Here is a 26,691-nt window from a genome sequence, read left to right as displayed (position 1 = left end):
GAGGGAGAGCTACATTGCCACACCTGCTAATGATCTAGAAAATGGTAGTTAAAAACTCTTTCAGTAGCAGTGATGGGAGTAGATTAATCAGTAACTTTTTAAAAGGGAATTGGATAAATATTTGCAGGGCAATGGAGAAAGGGCAGGGGTGTGGGACAAATTAGCTAGCTCTTTCAAAGAGCTGGCAGAAGGGCAATGGGCTGAATGGCTTCCTGTGCTTTATCATAATATAGTTCTGCTAATAAATCCAATAAGCAATTCGAGAAATATCTTTACTAGGGAATGTGTAACTTGTTCCCATGAAAAGTGGTTGAGGCAGATAGCATAGAAACAATGAGGGGGAAGCTAAATAAGCATGATGGAAAATGGGATAGTAGGATATGATGAAGAAAGAATGGAGTAGACTCATTTGTGCTCAAACCCTGGAGTGGGATTTGAACCCAGAATTTTCAAATGCAAGAGTGCTACTCACTGAGCCACAGTTGACATCTGGTTGGCACAGTCTTCATGACATGCCAGAAAGAATTTTTTATCAGAAGTGGACAGGGCAATGAGGGCTGATGCATCAGGTTTCCCTCTCACTGGTAGTCCTATAATCCCCTTGGAAAGGAGGGAAAAAGAACTTAAAAGTAAACCCTAAACTAATTCAGGGGCAAAAGCAATTCCTCACCGACTAATGAAGACAACCACTGCAGCCCATCAGATCTGTGCTGATTCTACAAAGGAGCAAATCACTTAGTGCCATTCCCCAGCTTCTTCCTGTATTCCTGCACATTCTTCCTTTTCAAATAATAATCTAATTCCTCCTTGAATGTCTCTATGGAATCTGGCTCCACCACACTCTCAGGCAGTGCATTCCAGATCCTAACCACTCGCTGGGTGGAGGACAACTAGTGACCAATTAAAATATCCCATGTACTTTTCCACATGGGAGGATCTCCCTCTGACTGAAAGATTGAATCGGATTTGTGTTGAGGGATTTGAAAGCACTGCCCACATTCGGGCAAACAAAAATGTATTGTATGTAAAAATGAAAGGAGACAAGTTGGTGTAATGTTTTTGTTGAAATCTCAACAGAGGGCATTACATTTTTGTTCTTTACTGAAACTATAATGATTATTAATTTTTTAAAAAGGGTAGATTTCTGTAATTCCTTTCATGGCCACTGGATGTCTCAAGGCACTTTATTTTTGAAGTGTTGCTGAATGGTGAGGAGGATGTAAAGAGGCATCAAGGCGATTCAGACAGGTTGAGTGAGTGGACAAATACACGGCAATGGTATGGAAAATTTCAAAGGTTACGGGGAGAAGGCAGGAGAATGGGGCTGAGAAGCTTATCAGCCATGATTGAATAGCAGAGCAGACTCAATTAGCCAAATGGCCTAATTTCTGCTCCTATGTCTTATGGCAGGGTGCTGTATAACGTGAATAAGTGTGAAGTTATCCACTTTCGGTAGGAAAAACAGAATGGCAGGGGCCTTGTACACCAATTACTGAAAGCAAGCATGCCTGCTTTCAGGTGAGACCATACCTGGAGTATTGTGTGTAGTTTTGGTTTCCCTACTAAGAATGGATATACTTGCCATAGAGGGAGCGCAGCGAACGTTCACTAGACTGATTTGTCGTAAGAGGAGAGATTGGGTCAGCTAGGCTAAATGCTAGGCCAGCATTTATTGCCCATCTCTAATCAAAAGGCATCTAAGAGTCAACCACATTGCTGTGGGTAGACCAGGCAGATTTCCGCCCCTAAAGGACATTAGTGAACCAGATGGGTTCTTGCAACAACCAACAATGGTTTCCTGGTCATCATTAGACTTTTAATTCCGGATTTTTATTGAATTCAAATTCCATCAGCTACCGTGGCAGGATTCGAACCAAGGTTCCCAGGCATTACCCTGGGGTCTCTGGATTACTAGCTCAGAAAAAATAGCACTACACCATCGCCTCCCCATTTTCTACCATGGAAGGTTGTGGAGGCCAAGTCACTGAATATGTTTTAAGAAGGCAATAGATTTCTAGACATTAAAGGAGTCAAAGGGTGCACTGTTGGAGGCGCTTTCTTTGGGATGATATGTTAAACCGTGGCCCTGCCCATCCTTTCAGGTGAACATAAATGATTCCATGGCAACATTAAAAAAAACCAGAATAGTTCTCCCCTTGGGGAGAGAGTGGGAGTACGGCGTTAAGATAGAGGATCAGCTATGATCATATTGAATGGTATAGCAGGCTAGAAGGGCCAAATTGCCTACTCCTATTCCTATTTTCAATGCTTCTGTAGGAAATACAGCAGTCAGTTTGCTATTTGTGGGAGCTTGCTGTATGCAACGTGATAATAATCAGATTTTTTAAATGATGCTAATTAAGGAAGAAATATTGACCAAGGGGAGAACTATTCTTTTTTTTTAAATGTGTTGCCATGGAATCATTTATGTTCACCTGAAAGGAAGGGCAGGGCCATGGTTTAACATATCATCCAAAAGAAAGCACCTCCAACAGTGCAGCACTCCCTCAGTACAGGAGTGTTAGTCTGGATTTTTGTGCTTAAACCCTGGAGTAGGGCTTGAACCCATAATGTTTTGACTCTGAGGCACAAGTGCTACCCACTGAGCCACAGCTGGCTGACATCAGCTTTCATAACATACCAGAAAGTTTTTCATAGGAAAAGGACAGGTAAATGAGGGCTGTTGCATCAGGTCCCAGCTTTTCCTCCCACTGGTTGCCCCAAAATCCCCTGGGAAAGGAGGGGGAAAAAATCTTAAAAGTAAGCCCTAAATCAATTCAGGGGAAAAATAAATTCCTCTCCAACTTCTGAAGGCAACCACAGAGTTGAATCTCAGCACTCCTCAATCACCTCATGTAAAAAGCATCTGGTCGATGACTGAGTGAGACATGATGCAGTAATATAAGGTGCTTCTTAATGCACTTTGTTGGTTGATAACTTGCATTTATGTAATGCCTTTAAAGCAGTTAAAACGTCCCAAGACACTTCGGGCGATTATTGAGCAATGTTTGACATTGAGTCGCAAGGAGATATTAAGGGAGGTGACTTAAAGATTGGTTAAAAGACGTTGATTTTAAGGAGCATCTTAAAGGAGGAAGGAGAGGTCGAACAGTTTAGGGAGGGAATTCCAAAGCTTGGTGCACAGGCAGCTGAAGGCACGGCCACCAATAGTGGCGCGATTAAGGTCAGGGGTGCTTGAGTCCAGAATTGGAGGAGTGCAGAGACCTTGGAGTGTTGTGGGACCCAGGAGGTTATGGAGATAGGGAGGGCGAGGCCAGGGAGTCATTTGGAAATGTGGATGTGAATTTTAAAATCAAAGCCCTTAACCTAGTGCCAATGTAGATCAGCATGCCAACAGTGAATGATCAAGTGCAAGAGGATATGCGAGAGTCAAAATGCAAATATTGACGCTCTACTCTTAGCCTGGTGAAAGAACCAAACCTTGTAAATTATATAAAACCAACCCAAATTCTCAGACATTGGTGAAAATCTACTTGCTGCCAGCAGCAAATGTATTTTGCCACTAGAGGTCACTCAGCCACTGTTGCCCTGTTGAGTGCCAGACTGTTTGGAATTCAAGCTCTGTGTCATTGGAGTAAAATCCATTTACTTTTACCTTTCTGAACATCAACCCTGCTGACTTCCTATTATAGCATTAGTTTGTTTCATAAGAGTTGAGTTCTTAAGGAAATTCCCAAGGGGGGGACCCACCATCTGTGGGTAACTTTAAAAAAAGCTAAAGACAGCATCAGACTTAATGAAAAAGCGTATAATTGCGCAAAGATGGGTGGCAGGTCAGTAGATTGGACGGGATATAAAGAACAGCAAAGAATGCCGATGGGTTAATGAGGGAAAAATTAGCGTACGAGAGAAAGCTAGCTGGAAAAATAAAGATGGATATAAGAGTTTCTGTAGATATTTAAAAAAGAAAAGAGTTAACAAAGTGAACGTTGGTCTGATAGGAAGTGAGTCTGGGGAATTACTAATGGAAAGTAAGAAGGTGACAGATGCATTGAACTGGTATTTTGCATCAGTCTTCACTATACAGATTACAAGTAACATCCCAGAGATAGCTGTAAATCAGGAATTAGAAGGGAAAGAGGAACTCAGGAAAATTACAATCACCAGGGAAGTGGTATTGAGCAAATTCTTGGAGCTGCGGGCTGACAAATCCCCGGGTCTTGAAAGAAACGGCTAGTGCATTGTTTTTAATTTTCCAAAATTCCCTTGATTTGGGAAAGGTTCCATTAGATTGGAAAACAGCTCATGTAACTCCTTTATTCAAAAATGGAGGGAAACAGAAAGCAGGAAACTACAAGGCCAGTTAGCTTAACGTCTATCATAAGGAAAATGTTAGAAGCTATTCTTCAAGATGTTGTAGCAGGGCATGAAGAAATGTTCAAGGCAATCAGGCAGAGTTAACATGGTTTTGTGAAAGGGAAATCATGTTTAACCAATTTATTGGAGTCCTTTGAAGGAGTCACACGTGCTGTGGATAAAGAGGAACCGATGGATTTCCAGAAGGCATTTGATAAGGTTCCACATAAAAGCTCATGGTGTAGGGGGTAACATTGGCACAGATAGAAGATTGGCTAGCTAACAGGAAACAGAAGGTAGCCATAAATGGACCTTTTTCTGGTTGACGGGATGTAACGAGCCACAGGGATCAGTGTTGGGGCCTCAATTTTTTACAATTTATATAAATGACTTGGATGAAGGGACAGATGGTATAGTTGCTAAATGTGCTGATGACACAAAGATAGGTGGGAAAGTAAATTGTGAAGAGGACATAAGAAGGTTACAAAGTGACATAGGTTAAGTGAGTGGGCAAAGATCTGGCAAATGGAGTATAATGTGGGCAAATGTGAAATTGTCCATTTTGGCAGGAAGAATAAGAAAGCATATCTAAATGATGAGAGATTGCAGAGGTCTGAGATTCAGAGGGATCTGGGTGTCCTAGTGCATGAATCACAAAAGGTTAGTATGCAGGTACAGCAAGTAATTAGGAAAGCTAATAGAATGTTATCGTTTATTGCGAGGGGAATTGAGTACAAAAGTAGGGAGGTTATGCTTCAGTTGTACAAGGTATGGTGAGGCCACACCTAGAGTACTGTGTTTCGTATTGGTGGTCATATTTAAGGAAATATTTAAATGCGTTAGAAGCAGCTCAGAGCAGGTTTACTAGACCAATACCAGGAATGGGTGGATTGTCTTATGAGGCAAGGTTGGACTGGAATTTAGAAGAGTAAGAGGTGACTTGATTGAAACCTTTAAGATCCTGAGGGGTCTTGACAGGGTGGATGTGGAGAAGATGTTTCCTCTTGTGGGAGAATCTAGAACCAGGGGTCACAGTTTAAAAATAAGGGGTTGCTCACTTAAGACGTAGATGAGGAGAAATTTTTTTTCCGAGGGTTGAGAGTCTTTGGAACTCTCTTCCTCAAAAGGCGGTGGAAACAGGGTCTTTGAATATTTTTAAGGCAGAGTTAGATAGATTCTTCATTAACAAAGGGGTGAATCTGCCTTCTTAAAAAATTAATTCACAGGATGTGGGCTTTGCTGGCTGGGCCAGCGTTTATTGCACATCCCTAGTTGCCCTTGAGAAGGTAATGGTAAGCTGCCTTCTTGAACCGCTGCAGTCCATGTGGTCTGGTACACTCGCAGTGCTGTTAGGGAGGAAGTTACAGGATTTTGACCCAGCGGCAGTGAAGGAACGGCGATATATTTCCAAGTCAGAATGGTGAGTGACTTGGAGGGGAACTTCCAGGTGGTGGTGTTCCCATCTATCTGCTGCCCTTGTCCTAGGTAGTAGTGATCATAGGTTTGGAAGGTGCTGTCTAAGGAGCCTTGGTGAATTCCTGCAGTGCATCTTGTAGATGGTACACACTGCTGCTACTGTGCGTCGGTGGTGGAGGGAATGAATGTGGTCTCAATCAAACTGACTACTTTGTCCTGATGGTGTCCAGCTTCTTCAGTGATGTGGGAGCTGCACTCATCCAGGCAAGTGGGGAGTATTCCATCACACTGTTCCTGACTTGTGCCTTGCAGATGGTGGACAGGCTCTGGGGAGTCAGGAGGCGAGTTATTCGTCACATAATTCCTAGCCTCTGACCTGCTCTTGTAGCCGCAGTATTTATATGGCTAGTCCAGTTCAGTTTCTGGTCAATAGTAACCCCCAGGGTGTTGATAGTGGGGGATTCAGTAATGGTAATGCCATTGAACATCAAGGGGCGATGGCTAGATTCTGTCTTGTTGGAGATGATCATTGCCTGACACTTGTGTGGTGCGAGTGTTACTTGCCACTTGTCAGCCCAAGCCTGGATATTGTCTAGGTCTTGCTGCATTTGGACATGGACTGCTTCTGTATCTGAGGAGTCTCGAATGGTGCTGAACATTGTGCAATCATCAGCGAACATCCCTACTTCTGACTTTATGATGGAAGGAAAGTCACTGAAGCGACTGAAGATGGTTGGACCTAGAACACTAACCTAACGAATTCCTGCAGTGATGTCCTGTCACGCCCTTAAGAATTTTATATGTTTCAATGAAGCCACTCCTCATTCTTTGAAACTGTAGGGAATACAGACCATGTCTCCTTTTAAGACAATCTGCCATCCCAGGAATTAGTCTGGTGAACCTCCGTTGCACTTTCTGTATGGCCTCCCTTAGATAAGGGACCAAAACTGTGCACAATACTCCAGCAATCTCACCAAGACTCTACATAACTGCAGCATGACATCTTTATTCCTGTACTCAAATCACCTTGTGATGAAGGCCAACATACGATTTGCCTTCCTAATTGCTTGCTGCACCTGTGTGCTAACTTTTAGTGACTAATGAACAAGCACACCTATGTCCATTTGGACAGCTGCACTTCCCAACCTCTCACCATTTAAGAAATACTCTGCTTTTCTGTTTTTTCACCAATGTGAATAGCTTCAGACTTACATTATATTCCATCTGCCATGTTCTAGCCCATTCACTTGGCCTGTCCAAGTCCTCTTGATGCCCCCTTGCATCCTCCTCACGATTTACATTCCCACCCAGTTTGGTGTCATCAGCAAATTTGAAAATATTACAATTGGTACTCACACTCAAATTTTTTATATATGCATATATATATATATATATATATATATATATATTGTGAGCAGCTGGGGCCCCAGCACTGATCCTTGTGGTATTCCACTAGTAACAGCCTGCCATCCTGAGGATGACCCATTTATTCCTTTTCTCTGCATTCTGTCTGTTCTCAATGCACACTAGTATATTTCCCCCAATCTCGTGCACTCTAATTTTAGATTCCTGTGTGGGACCTCATCATAAGCCTTCTGAAAATCCAAATACATCATATCTACTGGTTCTCCTCCATCTATGCTACAAGTAACATCCTCAAAAAAAGCCTACAAATTTGTTAAACATGATTTTTCTTTCATAAATCCATGTTGCCTCTGCCCAACTTTACCATTCTTTTCTCAATGTCCAGTTATCACATCTTTTATAATAGATTCTAACATTTTCCCTACTACTTACATCAAACTAACAGGTCTGTAGTTCTCCATTCTCCCCCTTCCTTCCCTCTTAAATAGTGGGATTACATTTGCTACTTTCCAGTCTGCAGGAACATTTCCAGAATCTACAGAATTTTGAAAGATAACCACCAATGCATTCACTATCTCTCTGGCCGCCACCTTCAACATTCTGGGATGAAGCTCCACCTGGCCCAGTGGATTTATCAACTTTCAGTCCAGTTAACTTTTCAAGTACTACGTTTTGACTAATACTAATTTCTTTTAGTTCCTCAATTTCACAAGTCCTTTGGTCGCCTAGTATATCTGGGAGATTTTCTGTGTCTCCTAATGTGAAGACAGATGCAAAGTAACTGCTCAGTTTCTCTGCTGTTTCCCTGCTCTCCACTATAAATTCTCCTGTCCCCACATATAATGGGCCCATATTTGTCTTTGCTGATCTTTTCCTTTTTACGTAGCTAAAGAATCTTTTACAATCCTCCTTTAAGTTTCTTGCTAGTTTGCATTCATATTCTCTTATCCCTTTCCCGATCAGTTTCTTGGTCCTCCTTTGCTGGGTTCTAAATTGCTCCCATCCTCAGGCTTACCACTTTTTCTGGCACACCCTTTGATCTAATGCAATCTTTAACTTCTTTTGTGAGCCACGGTTGATTTACCTTTCCTTTTGCGTGTTTGTGCCTTAACAGTGTTGTATTTCTTAAAATACTAGCCATAGCTACTGTCAAATCTTTTAGTCTATTTTCCCAATTCAAGATAGCCAACTTGCCCCTTATACCTTCATAATTTCCTTTCTTCAGATTTAAGATTCTAGTTTCAGAATGAACTATGTTGCATTTAAACTTAATGTGAAATTCTATCATATGATCACTATTTCCCAAAGGTGCCTTTACAGCAAGGTTGTTAATTAGCCCTTCCTCAGCCCAATCCCTAGTTGGCTCCTCAACATACTGCTCCAGAAACTCAACTCATACACAGTCCGGGATTTCCTCCAGAGCTTTAGTGCTGATTTGGTTAACCCAGTCTGTGTGTAAATTGAAGTCGCCCATTACTACTGTATTACCCACGTTACATGCATCTCTAATTTTCTGATTTGTACTGTGTCCAACATTAGCGCTACAATTTGGTGGCATATAAACGACTCCCACCAAAGTTTGCTGCCTCTTGCTGGTTCTTAGCTCCACCCAAATTGATTGCACATCTTGATCCTTTGATCTAAGATCCTCTCTTACTGAAATCTCTTCCTGCTACCCAACTTCCAGGGGGTCAGTTAGCTCAGTTGGCTGGATGGCTGGTTTGTGATGCAGAGTGACTCCAACAACATGGGTTCAATTCCTGTAATAGCTGAGGTCATCCATGAAGGCCCTGCCTTCTCAACCTCTCGCCTGAGGTGTGGTGACCCTCCAGTTAAATTCAGCACCAATTGACTCTATCTAATGAGAGAGCAATCTCTGGCTACAGCAACTCACTTTCTTTTCACCCCACTTCCTTTTCCTTTCTACCTATTCCTCCTAAATGCCGAATATCCTTGGATATTCAGTTCCCAATCTTAGTCACCATATAGCCATGATTCCATACTGGCTCTTACCGCAATTTGTGCATTCAAATCATCAACCTTTTTGCGAATGCTACGTGCATTCAGATAGAATGCCTTAATTTCTGCTTTTTTAACTTTATTATCTATTCTAATCTCATGTGATGCTTGCCAATGTTTTGTCTGTCTTCTGTTTCTGCTTTCTACTTTTTGATTTCCGTTTACCAGTTTTGCCTCCCTCCAATCTGAGCTCCCTCTCAAGTTCCCACATTCCCGCACCCCACCCCGCCCCCCACCCCCATCCCGCCAATTTAGTTTAAACTCTCTCCAACAGCACTAGCGAATCTCCCTGTGAGGATGTTAGTCCTGCTCCTGCTAAGATCACAGAATTTTAGCAGCACAGAAGGAGGCTATTTGGCCCATCATGCCTGTACCGGCTCTCCAAATGAGCATTATGACCCAGTGCCATTGCCCTCCCCTTTCCCTATACCCTGCACTTTGTTTGTATTCAAATAATCATCTACTGCTCCCTTGATTGCCTAGATTGAACCTGCCTCCACCACACTTCCAAGCAGTGCATTCCAGACTCGAACCACTCATTGTGTGAAAAAGTTTTTTATCATGTCACATCTGCTTCTTTTGCAAATTACTTTAAATCTGTGCCCTTTCGTTCTTGATCCTTTTATGAGTGGGAACAGCTTCTCCCTAACTACTCTGTCCAGCCCCCTCACGATTTTGAATATCTCTATCAAATCTCTTAGCCTTCATCTCTCAAAGGGGAACAGCCCTAACCTCTCCAATCTATCCTCATAGCTGAAGTTTCTCATCCTGGAACCATTCTTGTGAACCTCTCCTGCACTCACTCTAATGTTTTTACATTCTTCCTATAATGTGGCACCCAGAACTGTACCCAATAGTCCAGCTGAGGTCTAACAAGTGTCTTATATAAATTGTGCGTAACCTCCCTGCTCTTATACTCTACGCCCCTATTAATAAAGCCCAGGATACTATATGCTTTATCAATTGCTCGCTCCACCTGTCCTGCCATCTTTAATGATCTATGCACATATACACCCAGGTCTTTCTGCTCCTGTACTCCCTTCAAAATTTCGCCCCCTATTTTATATTGCCTCCATGCTCTTCCTACCAAATTGCATCACTTCACCCTTCTACACATTGAACTTCATCTGCCCATTCCACCAACTTGTCCATGTCCTTTTGAAGTTCCACACCGTCCTCCTCGCAGTTCACAACACTCCCAAGCTTCGTATCATCCACAAACTTTGAAATTGTTACCTACACCAAGATCTAGGTCATTAATATATATCAGGAAGAGCAAGGGTCCCAATACTGACCCCTTGGGAACTCCATTACAAACCTTCCTCCAGCCTGAAAAATATCCATTGACTATTACTCTCTGCTTCCTATTTTTCAGCCAATTTTGCATCCATGTTGCTACTACCCCTTTTATTCCATGAGCAATAACTTTTATCTTAAGTCGGTTGTGTGGCACTGTGTCAAGTGCCTTTTCAAAGTCCATGTACACCACATCAACAGCATTACCCTCATTGACCTTTTCTGTTACCTTGTCAAAAAGCTCCAGCAAGTTAGTTAAACATGATTTCCCCTTTAAAAATCCATGCTGGTTCTTCCTTATCAACCCATATTTTGCCATGTGACTACTAATTATATCCCGAATAATTGTTTCTAGAATCTTCCCCACCACTGAAGTTAAACTGACTGGTCTGTAATTGCTGGGCTTATCCTTACAACCTTTTTTGAACAAGGGCATGATGTTTGCAATTCTCCAATCCTCTGGCACCTCCCCTGAGTCTAGGGAAGACTGAAAGATTATGGCCAGTGCCCCTGCAATTTCTACTCTCCCTTCGATATTTTCTTTATTCATTCATGGGATGTGGGCATCGCTGGCTGGGCCAGCATTTATTGCCCATCCCTAGTTGCCCTTGAGAAGGTGGTGGTGAGCTGCCTTCTTGAAGTCCTTCATGCAGTCCATGTGATGTAGGTACACCCACAGTGCTGTTAGGAAGGGAGTATCCTTGGATGCATCTCATCCGGTCCCGCTGCCTTGTCAACTCTATGTACTGACAATCTATTCAACACTTCCACCTTATCAATTCTGAACCCTTCTAGTGGCAGAGTTTCCTCATCTGTCACCTTGGCCTGGGTAGCATCTGGCTCCTTGGTAAAGATGGATGCAAAGTATTCATTTAATACCTCAGCCATGCTCCTTCATCCAGGCGTTAATTCCCTTTTAGATCCCTAATTGGCCCTACTCCTCCATTCACCACCCTTTTACTATTTATATGCCTGTAGAAGACTTTAGGATTCCCCTTTATGTTGGCTGCCAGTCTTTTCTCATAATCCCTCTTCTCTAATATGCTTTTTCACCTCCCCTCTGAACCTTCTGTATTCCTCTTGGTTCTCAAATGTATTTTCTACCAGACACCTGTGATAAGCACACCTTTATTCTTTAACTTAATTTCTATTTCCTTTTTCATCCAGGGAGCTCTGGATTTGTTTGCCCTACCTTTTCCTTTCGATGGAATATACCTTGACTGTGCCTGAACCAATTCTTTTTTGTAGGTAGCCCATTGTTCAGCTACATTTTTTCCTGCCTAATCTTTTGTTCCAGTCTGCCTGGCCCAGCTCTGTTCTTACCCCATCGAAGTCGCCTCTCTTCCAAGATGCAGCCCATCCATCTTGTACAGGTCCCACTTGCCCTGGAACCAGTCCCAATGTCTCAGAAATCTGATGCCTTCCCTCCTTCACCAGTTCCCCAACCTTGCGTTGAATCGCTCAATTCTCCTATTTCAAATCTCACTAGCATGTGGGACTGGGAGTAATCCTGAGATTACTTCATTAGAGGTCCTGCTTTTCAGTCTCCTGCCCAGCTCCCTGACATCTGCTTTCAGGACCTCATCCTGCTTCCTACCTAAGTCTTTGGTGCCAACATGAACCACGACCTTTGGCTGTTCACCGTCCCCCAGAAGAACATCCTGCAGCCGCTCAGTCACATCCTTGACCCTGGAACCTGGGAGGCCGCTTATCATCCTCGAATTACGAATGCAGCCTCAGAAACACCTGTCTGTTCTATCTGAAGAGTGCTCGGGGATAGAGAATTCCAAAGACTCACAACCCTCTGAAGAGATTTCTCAGTCCTAAATGATTGCCTCCTTGTCCCGAGATTGTGATCCCGAGTTCTAGACTCTCCAGCTGGGAGAACAGCCTCTCGGCATCCAAGGATTTCATATGTTTCAAATGAGGTCGCTTCTCATTCTTCTAAACATCCAGGGAATTTCAAATGCGAGGTGATCAGCACCACCATGAATTGTACTAATAACCCTTGCTCTCTCCAAACAGAATGAACATTGAACAGAAAGATCCACCTCGAAGTTATAGAGCAAATGGTTATTTTATTTCGAACTCTGGACAGCTGTACACAGTTGAATTATTTTTTTGATGGATTCACAAACTCATTCACAAGTTTCAACACGTTGCTTCATGTACACAAGGCCGTTTTGAATAACAATTTTATATGATAAGCATTGGTCTGTCTGTTCAGACTAATCTCTTGAGTGTAGCTTAAGATGGAATTAAGATACAGGTCTAATGGAATGACAGAACAGGCTAGCGGGGGGCTGAATGACCTCCTCCTCTTCCCTGTGCTGAAGAAAGATTTGAAAGCAAACAGGTCTCTCAATGTGGCCTTGTTTGCTCTGAGAATAAAGCTGGGCTGGTTCTGTTTAGTTGAGAGACATTTTTAAAAAGAAATAAAGCAGAGTTCATAGCCCTGCGACTTGGGCACAGACTGTGTTGGGAAGCCATTGGGTTTGTTCATCCCTTTTAAAATGCTGTCAGCCTGTAATTTCTTCCAGTTCTGACCAAGTGTCCACACTTAAAATTTTAACTGATCAGTTTTTCATGGATTGTTTCACAATCCATTTTTAAATTGGAGAGCAGGGCGTTTGTGATCATTGCTCTATTCCAGATTGTCAAAATGCCGATTCAGTTGTGGCCTTCCCTTAGCCTGTTGGAAGTTTTCAATCTTATCTGACGTTCTGACTGAGGTCAAGCATCCCCACAAGACAGAAAATGGAAAGGACAAAAAAGGAGGGTCATGAGCCTAAATGAGGGCTCAGGTTAATTTACCACAGCAACAGGCCTTAATCTGGGCCCTGGTTATTTTACCACAGCAACAGGCCTTAATCTGGGCCCTGGTTAGTTTACCACAGCAACAGGCCTTAATCTGGGCCCTGGTTAGTTTACCACAGCAACAGGTCTTAATCTGGGCCCTGGTTAATTTACCACAGCAACAGGCCTTAATCTGGGCCCTGGTTATTTTACCACAGCAACAGGCCTTAATCTGGGCCCTGGTTAATTTACCACAGCAACAGGTCTTAATCTGGGCCCTGGTTAATTTACCACAGCAACAGGCCTTAATCTGGGCCCTGGTTAGTTTACCACAGCAACAGGTCTTAATCTGGGCCCTGGTTAATTTACCACAGCAACAGGCCTTAATCTGGGCCCTGGTTAGTTTACCACAGCAACAGGCCTTAATCTGGGCCCTGGTTAGTTTACCACAGCAACAGGCCTTAATCTGGGCCCTGGTTAGTTTACCACAGCAATGGATCTCAGTGTAGACTGCAGGACATCCCATGGCAAAGCGCCACACTGCAGTTAATGCTGGGACAGTTTGTCATAGGACTGGCCTTATTGTGGGATGGTCCTGCTACAACCTACCAAAATGTGAACATGACAGAGAGAATAGGTTTATTTCAAAAATTGCAGAAATGATTCAGCACTCAATAGATTGATCTGAAAAATCGAAAATAACAATTTGATTACAAGCCTCGTTAATTCTTTGGACATTAGAATGTTAGGTCTGTTAAAATCACAAAGACAGCATCTAGGAGCTCAGGCAGTATTTATAACAGTTCTATCACCTTATGTACACTTGATATGTAATTATACAATATTTAACTAACATTGTTCTCAATTGGAAACAGCAAAATTGCCCTAATACATACCACTCTCCAAATGCAATCAAATAGACTTCGTACCTGTATGTGCAGCCATCTTAAATATTTCAGTACCCCAGCTCAAGAGACACCAATCAGTGTACAGATATCTCCCTGAGAAAGAGGGGACTGAGAGACACCAGTCAGTGTACAGATATCTCCCTGAGAGAGAGGGGACTGAGAGACACCAGTCAGTGTACAGATATCTCCCTCAGAGAGAGGGGAGTGAGAGACATCAGTCAGTGTACAAATATCTCCCTGAGAGAGAGGGGACTGAGAGACACCAGTCAGTGTACAGATATCTCCCTGAGGGAGAGGGGACTGAGAGACACCAGTCAGTGTACAGATATCTCCCTGAGAGAGAGGGACTGAGAGACACCTGTCAGTGTACAGATATCTCCCTGAGAGAGAGGGGACTGAGAGACACCAGTGAGTCCACAACTATCTCCCCGAGGGAGAAGGACTGAGAGACACCAGTCAGTGTACAGATATCTCCCAGAGAAAGGGGACTGAGAGATACCAGTGAGTGTACAGCTAAATCCCTGAGGGAGAGAGAGGGGGACACATCAGTCAGTGTACAGATACCTCCCTGAGAGAGGGAACTGAGAGACACCAGTTTATAGATTTGCCCCCAGTGTGATATAATCTGGGACCCGAAGTCTCACAGGAAGAGAAATGTTACAGAGAAATACCTCTGCCTTTTGATTGCTGGAGAATATTTAGAATTTGGGGAGTCATCCAGTGAGAACAAACCCTTTCACCAATTACATCTGAAAGGGAATTTAACTATCAACATAAATTAATTCATATACATTTCAGAATAAATTATTACAAAAAAATTGCAAAACGAGGACGGATTAACACTGCTGGATTGACTCCAGGTTACTCCAGAAAGGTAAATGCAAACTTTGCATGTTTTTAAAAACATATTTAGTCCTCTCTCACACACCTCTCCTATCCTGAAGACCTTGCCTTCTTGCTAAGAGAGGTTCCACATGCCCCAGCGACTTTCCATTCACCAGACCAAGTCTTCATTCTGTCACTCCAGGTAGTGAGGTTAGTGAACCATGTGGAGCATCGCAATAGAGCCTAAGCATCATGTTGTAGCGGGTGAGGGAGTATTTGGATTAGAATCAGGAGCATTGACACATTTCCTTGGCTACCATGCTAGCTAAACACCAGTTGGATCAATGCAAGCTGTAGTGTCACCCCCTCCCATCTCAGTCCTGGGGCTCTGAGCATTTCAAACTGTGGGCAAAGGGAGGATGGGAAATCAGCCCTTCGAATTCCGACCCTGTTCACCACCCCATCCCCATCCCCCTCCCCACCCGCCACTAGTCAGCATACGTCTTGATTTGGAACAGGAATGGGTTCAGCTGCTTCCTCCTTCAGTCAAATAGCATCACTCTCCGGCCTCGGAGAGCAGTGATCTCTTTGTGAGGTATTAATGCCCGTGGAACTCAGATGCCCCCCACCCTGCTGTTCTCCATTTGTCCAGCAACCTTCAGGGAGGTTATATGGTTAGAGAGAGAGAGAGAGAGACAGGAATGGGTGAAAGTAGATTCACAACTTGATTAATTCATCCTTTCCATTCAGTTTGAGAAAATTCTTCAGGGTTTAAGCAGGATGGAAGGTGACGTTGTGACCATTAATTGAAGCGGTGGGGAGTGAGGGATTAAATTCCAGCACAGATTGGTCGGACTGATTAGCCAGATTCTGTGTTGTGTGTGTGTTCCCATCATGGAATCATCCTTCTCAGCAGAAGGCTATTCAGTGCATCGTTCCTGTGCTGGCTCTGTGAAAGAGCTATCCTGCTCTTTCCCCATAATCCTGCAAATTTCTCCTTTTCGAGTATTTATCCAATTCCCCCCGTTTGAAAGTTACTTTTGAATCTGCTTCAACGCCCTTTCGGGCAGTGTGTTTAAAAAAAAAAATTCTCCTCGTCTCTCCCTGTGTAGAAACGAGCTCCGACTGACTGAACTCTGAACCCAGGAGGCCGCACAGACTCTCGGATGTGAAGTGGGGGACTGAGGCTTTTTGGAGCGCGTTTGCTGAGGGATGTGGGTGTAAAGAGAATGTCAAACCCAGTGAAGCTGCCGCTAGACCAGATGGCGAGGCACGAGATACAAAGGCCAGGTTAGAGTCAGGCGACTATGGTTGGGCAGGGGGGCTGGTGAGGCGAGAGTGGTACGTGTGCCAACAAGGACAGTTAAGGCAACAACGCTCCCCTTGCCAAGGTGCGTACAACTGCAAAGGAGAGAGAGGTAGGGGAAGCTGGTGGGGGGGGGGCCACGGGGGAATAGGGAGAGGGATTTGTGGTCCGAGCTGTGGGTTTCTCCCTCTCACTCTCTCTCTCTCTCTCTAAAACAGGTTAGGCTTGAGCACGTTGGATTTTCTGTGCAAGGTGGACAGCACGCCGGCGAACGGACCCGTCATACTGTCGCTGGGCTGCCAAGCTTGGGCCTTCAGGAGGTCATTGCTTGGCCAGGCTGGGGCCTTGATGGACTGGGAACTGTTAGGACTCGGCATGTTGACGGCATGGGGGCTGGTGCTGGAGATAGGGCCCGAGGAGGAGGAGGAGGAGGAGTTGGAGGAGGAGGAAGAGGGGCAGGCGGGGTTGGCTGTGCTGTCTGGGTCCGTGCACTTGGTCTCCTTGGAGTCGTCCTCTTCGGACAGGAGGTCAGCCTTCTTCCCAGGTGGATTGCTGCCATTCCCTTTCGAGTTGGCAGCTCTCTCCTGCTTCCGGAATTTGGCGCGCCGGTTCTGGAACCAGACCTGGAATGAGATGGGGAGAAAGATACATCAGGAAGCAGGGGAATAAAAGAGCAGTTTTGATAGGGTAGACAACAGCAATTCAATCCGATCACCCCTCAGATCTCTAAACTCAATACAACACAAGCTTAGTCTGTACAACCTGCTCTCCCAATTTAACCGTTCAGCCCTGGTTATCATTCTGGTGAATCTCCACTCCACTCCTCCAGGGTCAGTATATCCTTCCTGAGCACCGCTAAACTAGATAAAACGTCCCCAAGGTGCTCCAGAGGAGCGATTACCAAACAAAACTGTGACACCAAGACACACAAGGAGCTAGTAGTTCAGCAAAAACTCGGTCAAAGAGGTTGGTTTTAAGGAGCATTTTAAAGGAGGAGAGAGAGGTGGAAATATGCAGAGGTTTAGGGAGCGAATTCCAGCATTTGGGGCCCAGGCAGCTGAAGGAACGGCCACCAATGGTGGAGCGATTGAAATTAACGAGGCCAAAATTAGCAGTGCAGAGATCTCGGAGGGTTGTAGGGAAGGAGGAGATTACAGAGATAGGGAGGGGGCAAGTCCATGGAGGGATTTGAAAACCAAGAATGAGAATTTTAATATCGAGGCGCCACTGGACTGGGAGCCAATGTAGGTCAGCTGGTGGAGAGGGTGATTGGGGAATGAGAGTCAAGGGGCTGAATGGTCTACAGTTCCTCTGAGTTTAAGACTTGGTAATTGGCACATCTGCCAAACAGATGCCACCAGTAGCTGACATTCAGCAGAAGCTTTATGAAAATAATAAACACCCTGCTCACATAAAGAGATCGATAATCCTCACATGAATCATGATTGGAAGAGAGTTTGATAATCTCCCCTAACGGTGGAAGCTCTGATCAAGGGCAGCAACTAAAATATTTTCTCAATAGATACATCGAGATAGAGAACTGAGGGGTGACCTGATAGAGATCTTCAAGATTATGAAAGGATTTGATAGAGTAGACGTAGAGAGGGTGTTTCCACTTGTGGGTGAGACCAGAACTAGGGGCTGTAAGTAGGCGATCATCACGCACAAAACCAATGGGGAATTCAGGAGAAACTTCTTTACCCAGAGAGTGGGAAGAATGTGGAACTCGCTCCCACAGGGAGTGGTTGAGGTGAGTAGTGTAGATGTATTTAAAGGGAAGCTGGATAAACACATGAGGGAGAAGGGAATAGAAGGATATGGTGATAGGGTGAGATGAAGAGGGTTTGGGAGGAGGCTCATGTGAAGCACGAACCTAGTCAGGTTGAATAGCCTATTACAGTGATATAAATTCTATGTAACATTCCTCATTTCAGAGACTGGGACAAGTGCTAATAGGAAACTACCAGATCAGAACACTAATGGGAGGCTCCATCTACCCTTAATGGTAGGAACCATGAAGCAGCAGAGTTTTGTTTTTATTTGTTCGTGGCATGTGGGCATCGTTGGCTAGGCCAGCATTTATTGCCCATCCCTAATTGCCCTTGTTGCAAGGGCATTTAAGAGTCAACCACATTGCTGTGGGTCTGGAGTCACATGTAGGCCAGACCAGGTAAGGATGACAGATTTCCTTCCCTGAAGGACAAGTGCAGACACACAAATTGTTAATGTCTATTGGACAGGGACAAGAATACAAATCAACAAGGCTCATGGAATGATGGGCTTTATCTCAGGGGGCCAGGGTGGAACTATTCTACGGTTATATAAACCGCTGGTTAACCACATCTCGGAATAACTGCATTCAGTTCTGGGGACTTCACCCCAGGAAGGATATATTGGCCTTGGAGAAGGAGCAGCACAGATTCACCAGAATGAGCCCTGAGATAAAAGGGTTCAATTATGAGGACTGGTTGCGAAGATTAGACTTGTATTATAGCAAGTTTAGAAGATTAAGCAGTGATCTAATTGAGGTGTTTAAAATATTAAGATTTGATAAGGTTGATAGAGAGAATCTATTTCCTCTATGTGGGGTAGGGTTGGGAGTCCAGAACATAACCTTAAAATTCGAGTCAGGCTGTTCAGGGGTGATGTCAGGAAACACTTCTTCACACAAAAGGGGAGTGGAAATCTGGAACTCTCTCCCCCAAAAAGCTGTGGATGCTTGGGGCCAATTGGAACTTTCAAGACAGGGATAGAGATGGAAATTAATCTGAGACTTGAGAACCGAATCTGGATTCCTAGAAAGATAGAAATGATCCCACGACCACTGTTTCAAAGAAGATCAGGAAAGATCCCCCCAGTTTCCTGGACAATATTAAACAGATTATCCAGCTAAAACTCTTTTCCTGATTAGTGTTAGTGTTCGGTTTTAAATGTTCCTGAAGTTTAAATACAGAATTTTTTGATTGGGATAGTGATTGAGATATTTCAGAGCTGTGTCGTTTTGATAAATTAGCTCAGTCATTCACAGTCATCCATGAAGTGAGGAGACAGGGAGCAATCTCCCAGAGTTTCACCCTGAATTGAGCCATTTTAACAATAACATCTTCTTCTGGAGGTGACTAGAGTAAAAGCACATCCCTAAACAGTTTGATTCAACTGAACACCTTGTGACACCATTTCAGAATCAACCACTGGGGACTGGAATCATATAAACACCCAGACTGGACGAGGGCAGCAGGTCTCCTCTCCTAAGAAAGAACTTCCATTTATGTAGCGCCTTTCGTGTCACAGAGTACTTTACAGTTACTGTTGTAAAGTAGGAAACGCAGCAGCCAAATTGTGCACAGCAAGCTCCGACAAACAGGAATATGATTATTACCAGATCATGGCCAGCATTTTCCAGCACCCAGCCCCCACACCCCCAGCCCCTCCCTACCCCCCACCCCCTCCCCCTACCCCCTCGCTGTGGCAAGGCCAGTGAACCATTGAAATCTCTGTTCCCACCAGTGGGACTGGAAGATCCCGCTGCCGTGAGGGGCTGGAAAGTTCCGGTCCATGTGTTTTTAGAGGTAAATATTGGCCTGGACACCGGAGAGAACTCCCCTGCTCTTCTTTGAAATAGTGACCACGGGATTTTTGACATCCATCTGAGAGGGCAGACGTTCTAACAGCTCATCCGAAAGACGGCACCTCGGACAGTGTAGCACTCCCTCAGTGCTGGCACTTGGGGTGTCAGCCTGAATCCTTTGTTCAAGTCCCTGGGGAGGGGCTTGAACCCACCGGCTCGGAGCAGAAGAGATGCCCACTGATCCACGGCTGACACTCTCCGGGTGAGAAACAAGCTGTTAGAGAGGAAATTTGGAAAGCCCTCCTACCTGGACCCTGGCCTCTGTCAGATCAATTTTCAGTGCCAGTTCCTCCCTGGTGTAGATATCTGGATAGTGAGTCTCAGCAAACACTCGCTCCAGCTCCTTCAGCTGTGAGCTGGTGAAGGTTGTCCGAATTCTCCGTTGCTTCCGTTTCTCATTAATCCCACCATGATCTGTGAAGAATTTGTACGGGACTGAGAACAACAGGAAAAGCAGAGGTTAAAGATGGACCACCATTTCATGAACTGATCTTGAGTATACTTAGCAATATATTACTAAAAATCTCACGTTGACTTCAAAATAACAAAGAGAAGTGGTTTTACATCAGCGGGAGTATGGTTAAGCACAGGGGGGGACACAGATTGAAGCTAATCAGCAAAAGGACCGGAGGGGGAGATGAGGAGGATTTTTTTTACACTGCGAGTTTTTGTGATCTGGAAGGCGCTGCCTGAAAGGGCGGTGGAAGCAGATTCAATAATAACTTTCAAAAGGGAAAAGGGTAAAACTTGAAGGAAAAATTTTGCTGGGCTATGGGGAAAGAGCAGGTGGGAGTGGAACTAATTGGATAGCTCTTTAAAAGAGCTAGCACATGCATGATGGGCTGAATGGCCTCTTTTTATGCTGTATGGTTCTACGAGTGCTTCACGATCTTCGCTTCCTGTTGTTAGAATTTTTGATCACACATTCCTGTCAACATTTACTCTGTAAATTGCTCCATCAGCATTTACCATTCAATTTTGCTATGTCAACTGTCACAGTGTCATTGCAGTCTCTGGCCACTAGGTATCACAGTGGAGTTAGTTTCTGGAGTCGCTCACCTAAATCCCTTCATTATCTTGTATGTTCTTTTTTTAAAAATCCAACACCTGACTGTGAACAACAGATGAAGAAAATGCCTAGTCTGCCAATCTGTCCCATTGCACAGTTAATATTTAGTTGCCTATATACATTTTGAGGGAACATAATTAAACCTAAATTGAATAAATCTGCAGCAGCAAACCTCCAGATTACCAAAGGTAATATAAAGTAGTTAAATTGTTGTTCTGATCGTCATTTGATCATTGAGTGGAGGGGGGGGTGATTTTTACTTTTGAAGTGGGCAAGAAGACTAAAACTGACGGCGTAACTCCATTCCCTGAGGTGTTGATGATACCCCACTCCTCACCCCCCCCTCCACTACCACCACCACCAACCCCCAACACTGCTCCCCACTCAGAGCTCAGACCCGCCCCCAGGTCAGGATTGGGAACCTTGTTCTGAAGAGACAAAAGAACAAATTCTATCTTCAGTTAAGTGGAAGGTTCTGTCTGGCGAATCACACACTGAATGAGAAAAGGTCCCTTTGTCCACTCTCCTCCCCCACAGCCCATGTACAACCCCTGTCATCAACTCCATCAAGCCATTTAATCTCTGGAGGAAACACTCTCTATAAAAACTCCCAGTTCCCCAAAGGTATTTGAGCCAGGCTCATGCTTCCTCACATCTCCACTATTCAACCATGATGTTCTGCACCCAAGGAAACTCCGCTACCTCACTGCCCCCAGTAACACAGCTATCATCGTGGTCCTGGAGAATGTGAACATCTATTTGAACACGGGTTCAGCCTCAGCTGGAGTGCTGCATCCAGTCCTGGGCACCACACTTTAGGAAGGATGTGAAGGCATTGGAGAGAGTGCAGGAAAGATTCACGGGAATGGTTCCAGGGATGAACAACTTCAGTTATTGAAGATAGTTTGCAGAAGTTGGGGCTATTTTCCTTGGAGAAGAGAAGGCTGAGAGGAGATTTGATTGAGGTATTCAAAATTATGAGGGATCTGGACAGAGTAGAGAGGGAGAAACTGTTCCCATCAGTGGAAGGATCGAGAAGCAGAGGGCACAGATTTAAGATAATTGAGAACCAGGGGGACACAGGTTTAGGTTAATTGACAAAAGAAGCAATGGTGACGTGAGGAGAAACTTATTCACACAGTGAACGGTTAAGATCTGGGATGCACTGCCTGAGCGTGTGGGGGAGGCAGATTCAATCGAGGCTTTTGAGGGGTAAATAGCCAGTGACCTGAAAAGGAAGAATATGCAGGGTTACGGGGTGGACACAGGGGAGTGGCACTAGGTGAGTTGCTCCTTTGGAGAGCTAGCACAGATACGATGGACCAAATAGCCTCCTTCTGTGCTGCAACCATTCTGTGATTCTGTTTACTTGACTCAGTGCCTTGTCTCGCTCCCTTAAATGAGAAAGTTGTGAGTTCAGGCCCAACCCCAGTACCTCAGCATGAAATCCTGCCGTGGGAGGACTCTGTTTCTGTTAGTTGGAGCCAGGCCTCTCTCTGCCCTCTCAGGTCGATGTGAAAGATCCCATAAAGAAGGGTGGGAGGTGGGGGGTGGGGGGGGTGGTGGGTACCATGTCTGTGCTAGCATTTTGAAAGATCGATCCAATTAATCCCACTCACTCCCCTATAGCCCTGTAAACCATTTCCTCTTCAAATATTGAACTCCCTTTTGAAAGTGACTGTTGATTCTGCTTCCACCGCCCTTTCAGGCAGCACCTTCCAGATCATCACAACTCGCTGCGTAAAAAAATAATCTCCTCATCTCTCTCTCTCTCTCTCTCTGGTTCTTTTACTGATTCTCTTCAATCTTGTGTCCCTCTGGTTACCGACCCTCCTGCCACTGGAGACACTTCCTCCTTATTTACTCTATTGAAACAATAAACCCACACTTCACCCTCCTTGTGTCCAGGTGCTTACATGGGGTGTGGTTACCAAGGGCAGGAAGATCCCAGATTTGATGCCCGGCTGGTGCTGGGTTATCGGAGCTGAGTGGGCCTGAGTGAGGGAGGAGACAGAAGCCCTCACTCCTCACCCATGAGACCCGGAGGAAACCGCATGGCCTTTGGGTGAGAAATGAATCCCTGCTTGATGACGATGCATCCTGCAGTCGAATAGCCGGCAGCGGTCGCGCGGGCGGGTGACTGGAGCCTGTGGAACTGCCCCTAAAGCAAATAGTGAGGCTTCCTTAGACACAGCGAGCTTTCTCAAACAAGACAATCCTTTTGGGTAGACTCGCGTCTGTCCCTCTCTCTGGGTCTAGATTACCTACACCTTTCTGGTCTCTGTCTGTCTCTGGCTTCTCCCTGCGTTCCCTCTGTCTCTCTCCCTCTCTAGGTTCTACTTATGTTCATCTCTCTCTCTCTCGGAGTTCAACCTATTTATTCACCCTGATTCCTATCTCGCTGTTTTTTCTCTCCCTGGTGCCGTCTGTCCGTCTCTCTCCCTCTCTTTCTGAGTCCTCTCTCTCCCCACCTCTCTCTCTAAGTCCTCTCTATCCATTTCTCTCTAGATCCTTTCTCCCCCCCACCACCCCTTTTCCCTCTCTGGGTTTTGACTGTCTCCTTTCTCATGAAATGTCGCAACTCAGTAGGAGGCCATTCTACCCACAGCATCTGTACTAGACCAATACTTCCCTCCCCCACGCCCCAGCCGGGAATCACCAATTCCTGGACACTGAGCTGTGCGTGGGCAATGCTGGGGATGTGGAATAACAACAGAAACTGCTGCAAACAGTGTGTGAGGGGGCAAGTGCGGTTAGATTTGGGGTAAAATGACCGCGTAACTCATCGTGGAATGAAACAGCATCGGAAGTTGTCGTTCGGTCCATCGTGTCTGTGCCGGCCCTTGGAAAGAGTTATCCAATTAATCGTTGCTTTTAACACCACAACTCATCCCCTTGAAATGTTTATCCCATTCCCTTTGACCTTGCCTTCCAAATGCTGACTATCTGTTGGCAGCCTTCGCTCCGCCGTTGTTATTCTTATTAAACGGATGGAATCACTGAAATTGTTTCATTGGAATATGAATTACTGCCTCAGCGATTACGAGAGGGGGGAAGAATTCAGATCCTCTGAATGTGTTTCTCCTCCTGTTTCTACTCGAAACCATTGACCCGAATAGAGAAACTTCATCAAAGCCCAGTCCCAGGTTTCATCGGACCCAGGGCGAGGGAATCACAAGTCAGTCAGTGTCTGACAGGAGAACATGGATTTCGTTTTGGGGTCGGGCCGAAAAATGTAAAAGGAACGAAACCTGTGACCAGCTGGAAAATTAATACATTGTTAACAATTCATTTTAAAAATTCAGAGACAGGAAGAACACTGTGGGAAAGAGAATTAAAAATTAAAATAAACGTGAAAAATATCAGCTAATGGCAAATAGCCCGAACTATGTGAACGGTTAATCCATTTTGTTCATGGTTTTGATCATTCGTTCATGTAAAATATTTTATATAATATAAATTTCTCTCCAGGTTTCTGTTTGTTTTGGTTTGTGACATGATATTTCTTCGAAAATGAACGAATTTGAGGTTTAATTATTTCGCATCAAATTTTTAAAGGGCCGATTTTATTTTGAAAAATTGAACATTTATCAAGACAGATTTCCGCTGACATTTCCTATGTGATGAGGAACGGAGAACAGAATTCCGATTCTGTCTTTCTTAAGCGCCATTATACAGGGAAATTATACATTGCACTCACTGCAACCTCAAACACACCGACAAACACACACATACATACAGAGGGATACATACACATACAGAGTGAGGCAGACACACACACATACACAGACAGGCAGAGAGACACATACAGGGAAAGACATAGAGACAGACACATATACAAAGAAAGGTATAGACAGAGAGACACACATACAGAGTGAGACAAGACAGAGAGACATGCGTACAGAGAAAGAGACCCAGAGAGACACACACATACAGAGCGAGACAGAGAACACATACATTCGGAGTGAGACTGACAGAGAGAGACACACACGGAGAGAGACAGAAACAGGGACACACACACATACAGAGACACAGACAGAGATACACATGCAGAGAGAAACGGAGGCACACATATATACACTCAATTGACAGACACACAGATAGAGAGAGAGACATATAGAGACAGGGAAACACAGACACGTACAGAGATACAGAAAGACAAACAGGGACATAAACAAGGACAGACGCGCGCACATACACAGCAGAATCAATCCGAACCAATTTTGAAATAAAATCATAGTCGCTTTATATCTAAAGAAATAACATGAAGATAGAATGGGTCCTAAATCCCAGAGACTGGTCATAATTCTGCGCCCGTTATAAATTTGCACAAACCATTCGTTTTTTCATACATCTTTATTGTCCAAGAGAAGGCGTCCTAATTATTTCGATTGAGGATTTTCCTGTCTAATAGATTAACAGTCACCTTTTTTTAAAAAAATATATATATATATATATATTCGATTCACAATCGCCTCTTGGAAAATTGACTTTATTACTTTGGGGAAATAGATCAGAAATGGTTCCCCCAATAATTAATAATTTGGGAAAAGATTCCTATTTTTTCCTCAGCATCGATTCGATTATGTCCTTTTGATTTAATAGGGCAGACTCCCTTAACCAAATTACCCATTAATGTGTTCGGCCTGTGAATGTAATAACCCTGCAATATAACTCAATTATTCTACAATCCTCTCTCTTTCTTAACCCAATCACCAACATTTTCCGATTGTTTTCAATAATGTTTAAACACACACACACATACACACACACAGTTAAAGCACACACCCAGTCCATTTTTTTTTATATATATATATTTAATTTCAAACTCTGGGCTCTTTTCCATCACCTCCTAGTCGTTGTATTTTGTTTTTACCTGTGGTGTACGGAGTGCTCTGATGGTCTCGGAGGGCTCCCAGGCTACAGTTGGCAGGTGTCAGGGTCGGACAGATCGGGCCGGTCCCGGTCCCGAAACTGGACCTGATGGGGTTGTACTGGAAGCTGTTAGACTGACTGCATGAGCTGAAATCGGCGTAGGCTGAAGCTTCCATTGCCGCCATGCAGGAGTCGTACGAATTCAGGTAAGAGTAATCCATTTTATACATAGAGACGGGACAGGAGCTGGGGGCTGGGGCTAAGAAAACAAGAGAGAGGGAGAGAGAGAGAGAGAGAAAAAAAAACACGATTGATTTTCTTTTAAAGAGAGAAAGTGCTTTTAAAAAAAAAACCCCCCCCAGAAGAGATTGAAAGAGAAACACGAGTGATCCGCACAGAAACTGGGCTCACTCTGAATGAGGGTGTGAAGGATCCTTGTTTTATCAGACTGGTGTGCCAGTGTCTGTTAAACCGAACGACTCGGCTTCTAATAAACTTGACACTACTTTCAGACAATGGCGAGGCGGAGGTCCATTTTTGCATGACAATAAATCTCCACTCTATTGGACTGGTGAAGGGAGAGCCAACTCAACTCCAATCTCCTCCCAATGCATCAGTAATTAAATATTGTTAACTCTTCAGTAACTCTCCCCACCACCCCTCCCCTCCCCTCTCCTCCCCTCCCCTCCCCTCCCCTCTCCCCTTGCAAATCCACCATCCTTTTCACCAACCTCTCTGCTTAATTTTGTTGTTTTTTTTTTGTGTGTGTGTCTGAACTTTCCGCTGCAGAATCCGCCGCTTCTCCTCCTTCCCCGGTATCCAAAACAAATTGACCAAAAGGAACTTGTCACCAGAAGAGAGATGGAATCAG

The 26,691-nt window shown here is 44.4% G+C and overlaps 1 protein-coding gene across 1 annotated transcript; it reads right to left on the bottom strand.

Moving 5' to 3' along the window:
• Window positions 1–16,441: 16,441 nt before the first annotated feature.
• phox2a (paired like homeobox 2A) lies at window positions 16,442–26,050 on the bottom strand. Its single transcript, XM_041199766.1, has 3 exons — window positions 25,822–26,050; window positions 20,124–20,311; window positions 16,442–16,871 (listed from the first exon to the last, which is right to left on the bottom strand). The coding sequence occupies exons 1-3, from the start codon at window positions 26,048–26,050 to the stop codon at window positions 16,458–16,460; spliced, it is 831 nt and encodes a 276-aa protein (XP_041055700.1). The 3' UTR covers window positions 16,442–16,457.
• Between the last annotated feature and the right edge of the window lie 641 nt (window positions 26,051–26,691).

This window comes from Carcharodon carcharias, chromosome 11 (genome assembly GCF_017639515.1).
Source record: "Carcharodon carcharias isolate sCarCar2 chromosome 11, sCarCar2.pri, whole genome shotgun sequence".
In the NCBI taxonomy this organism is placed as follows: Eukaryota; Metazoa; Chordata; class Chondrichthyes; order Lamniformes; family Lamnidae; genus Carcharodon; species Carcharodon carcharias.
This window is presented reverse-complemented; position numbering and strand designations above follow the sequence as displayed.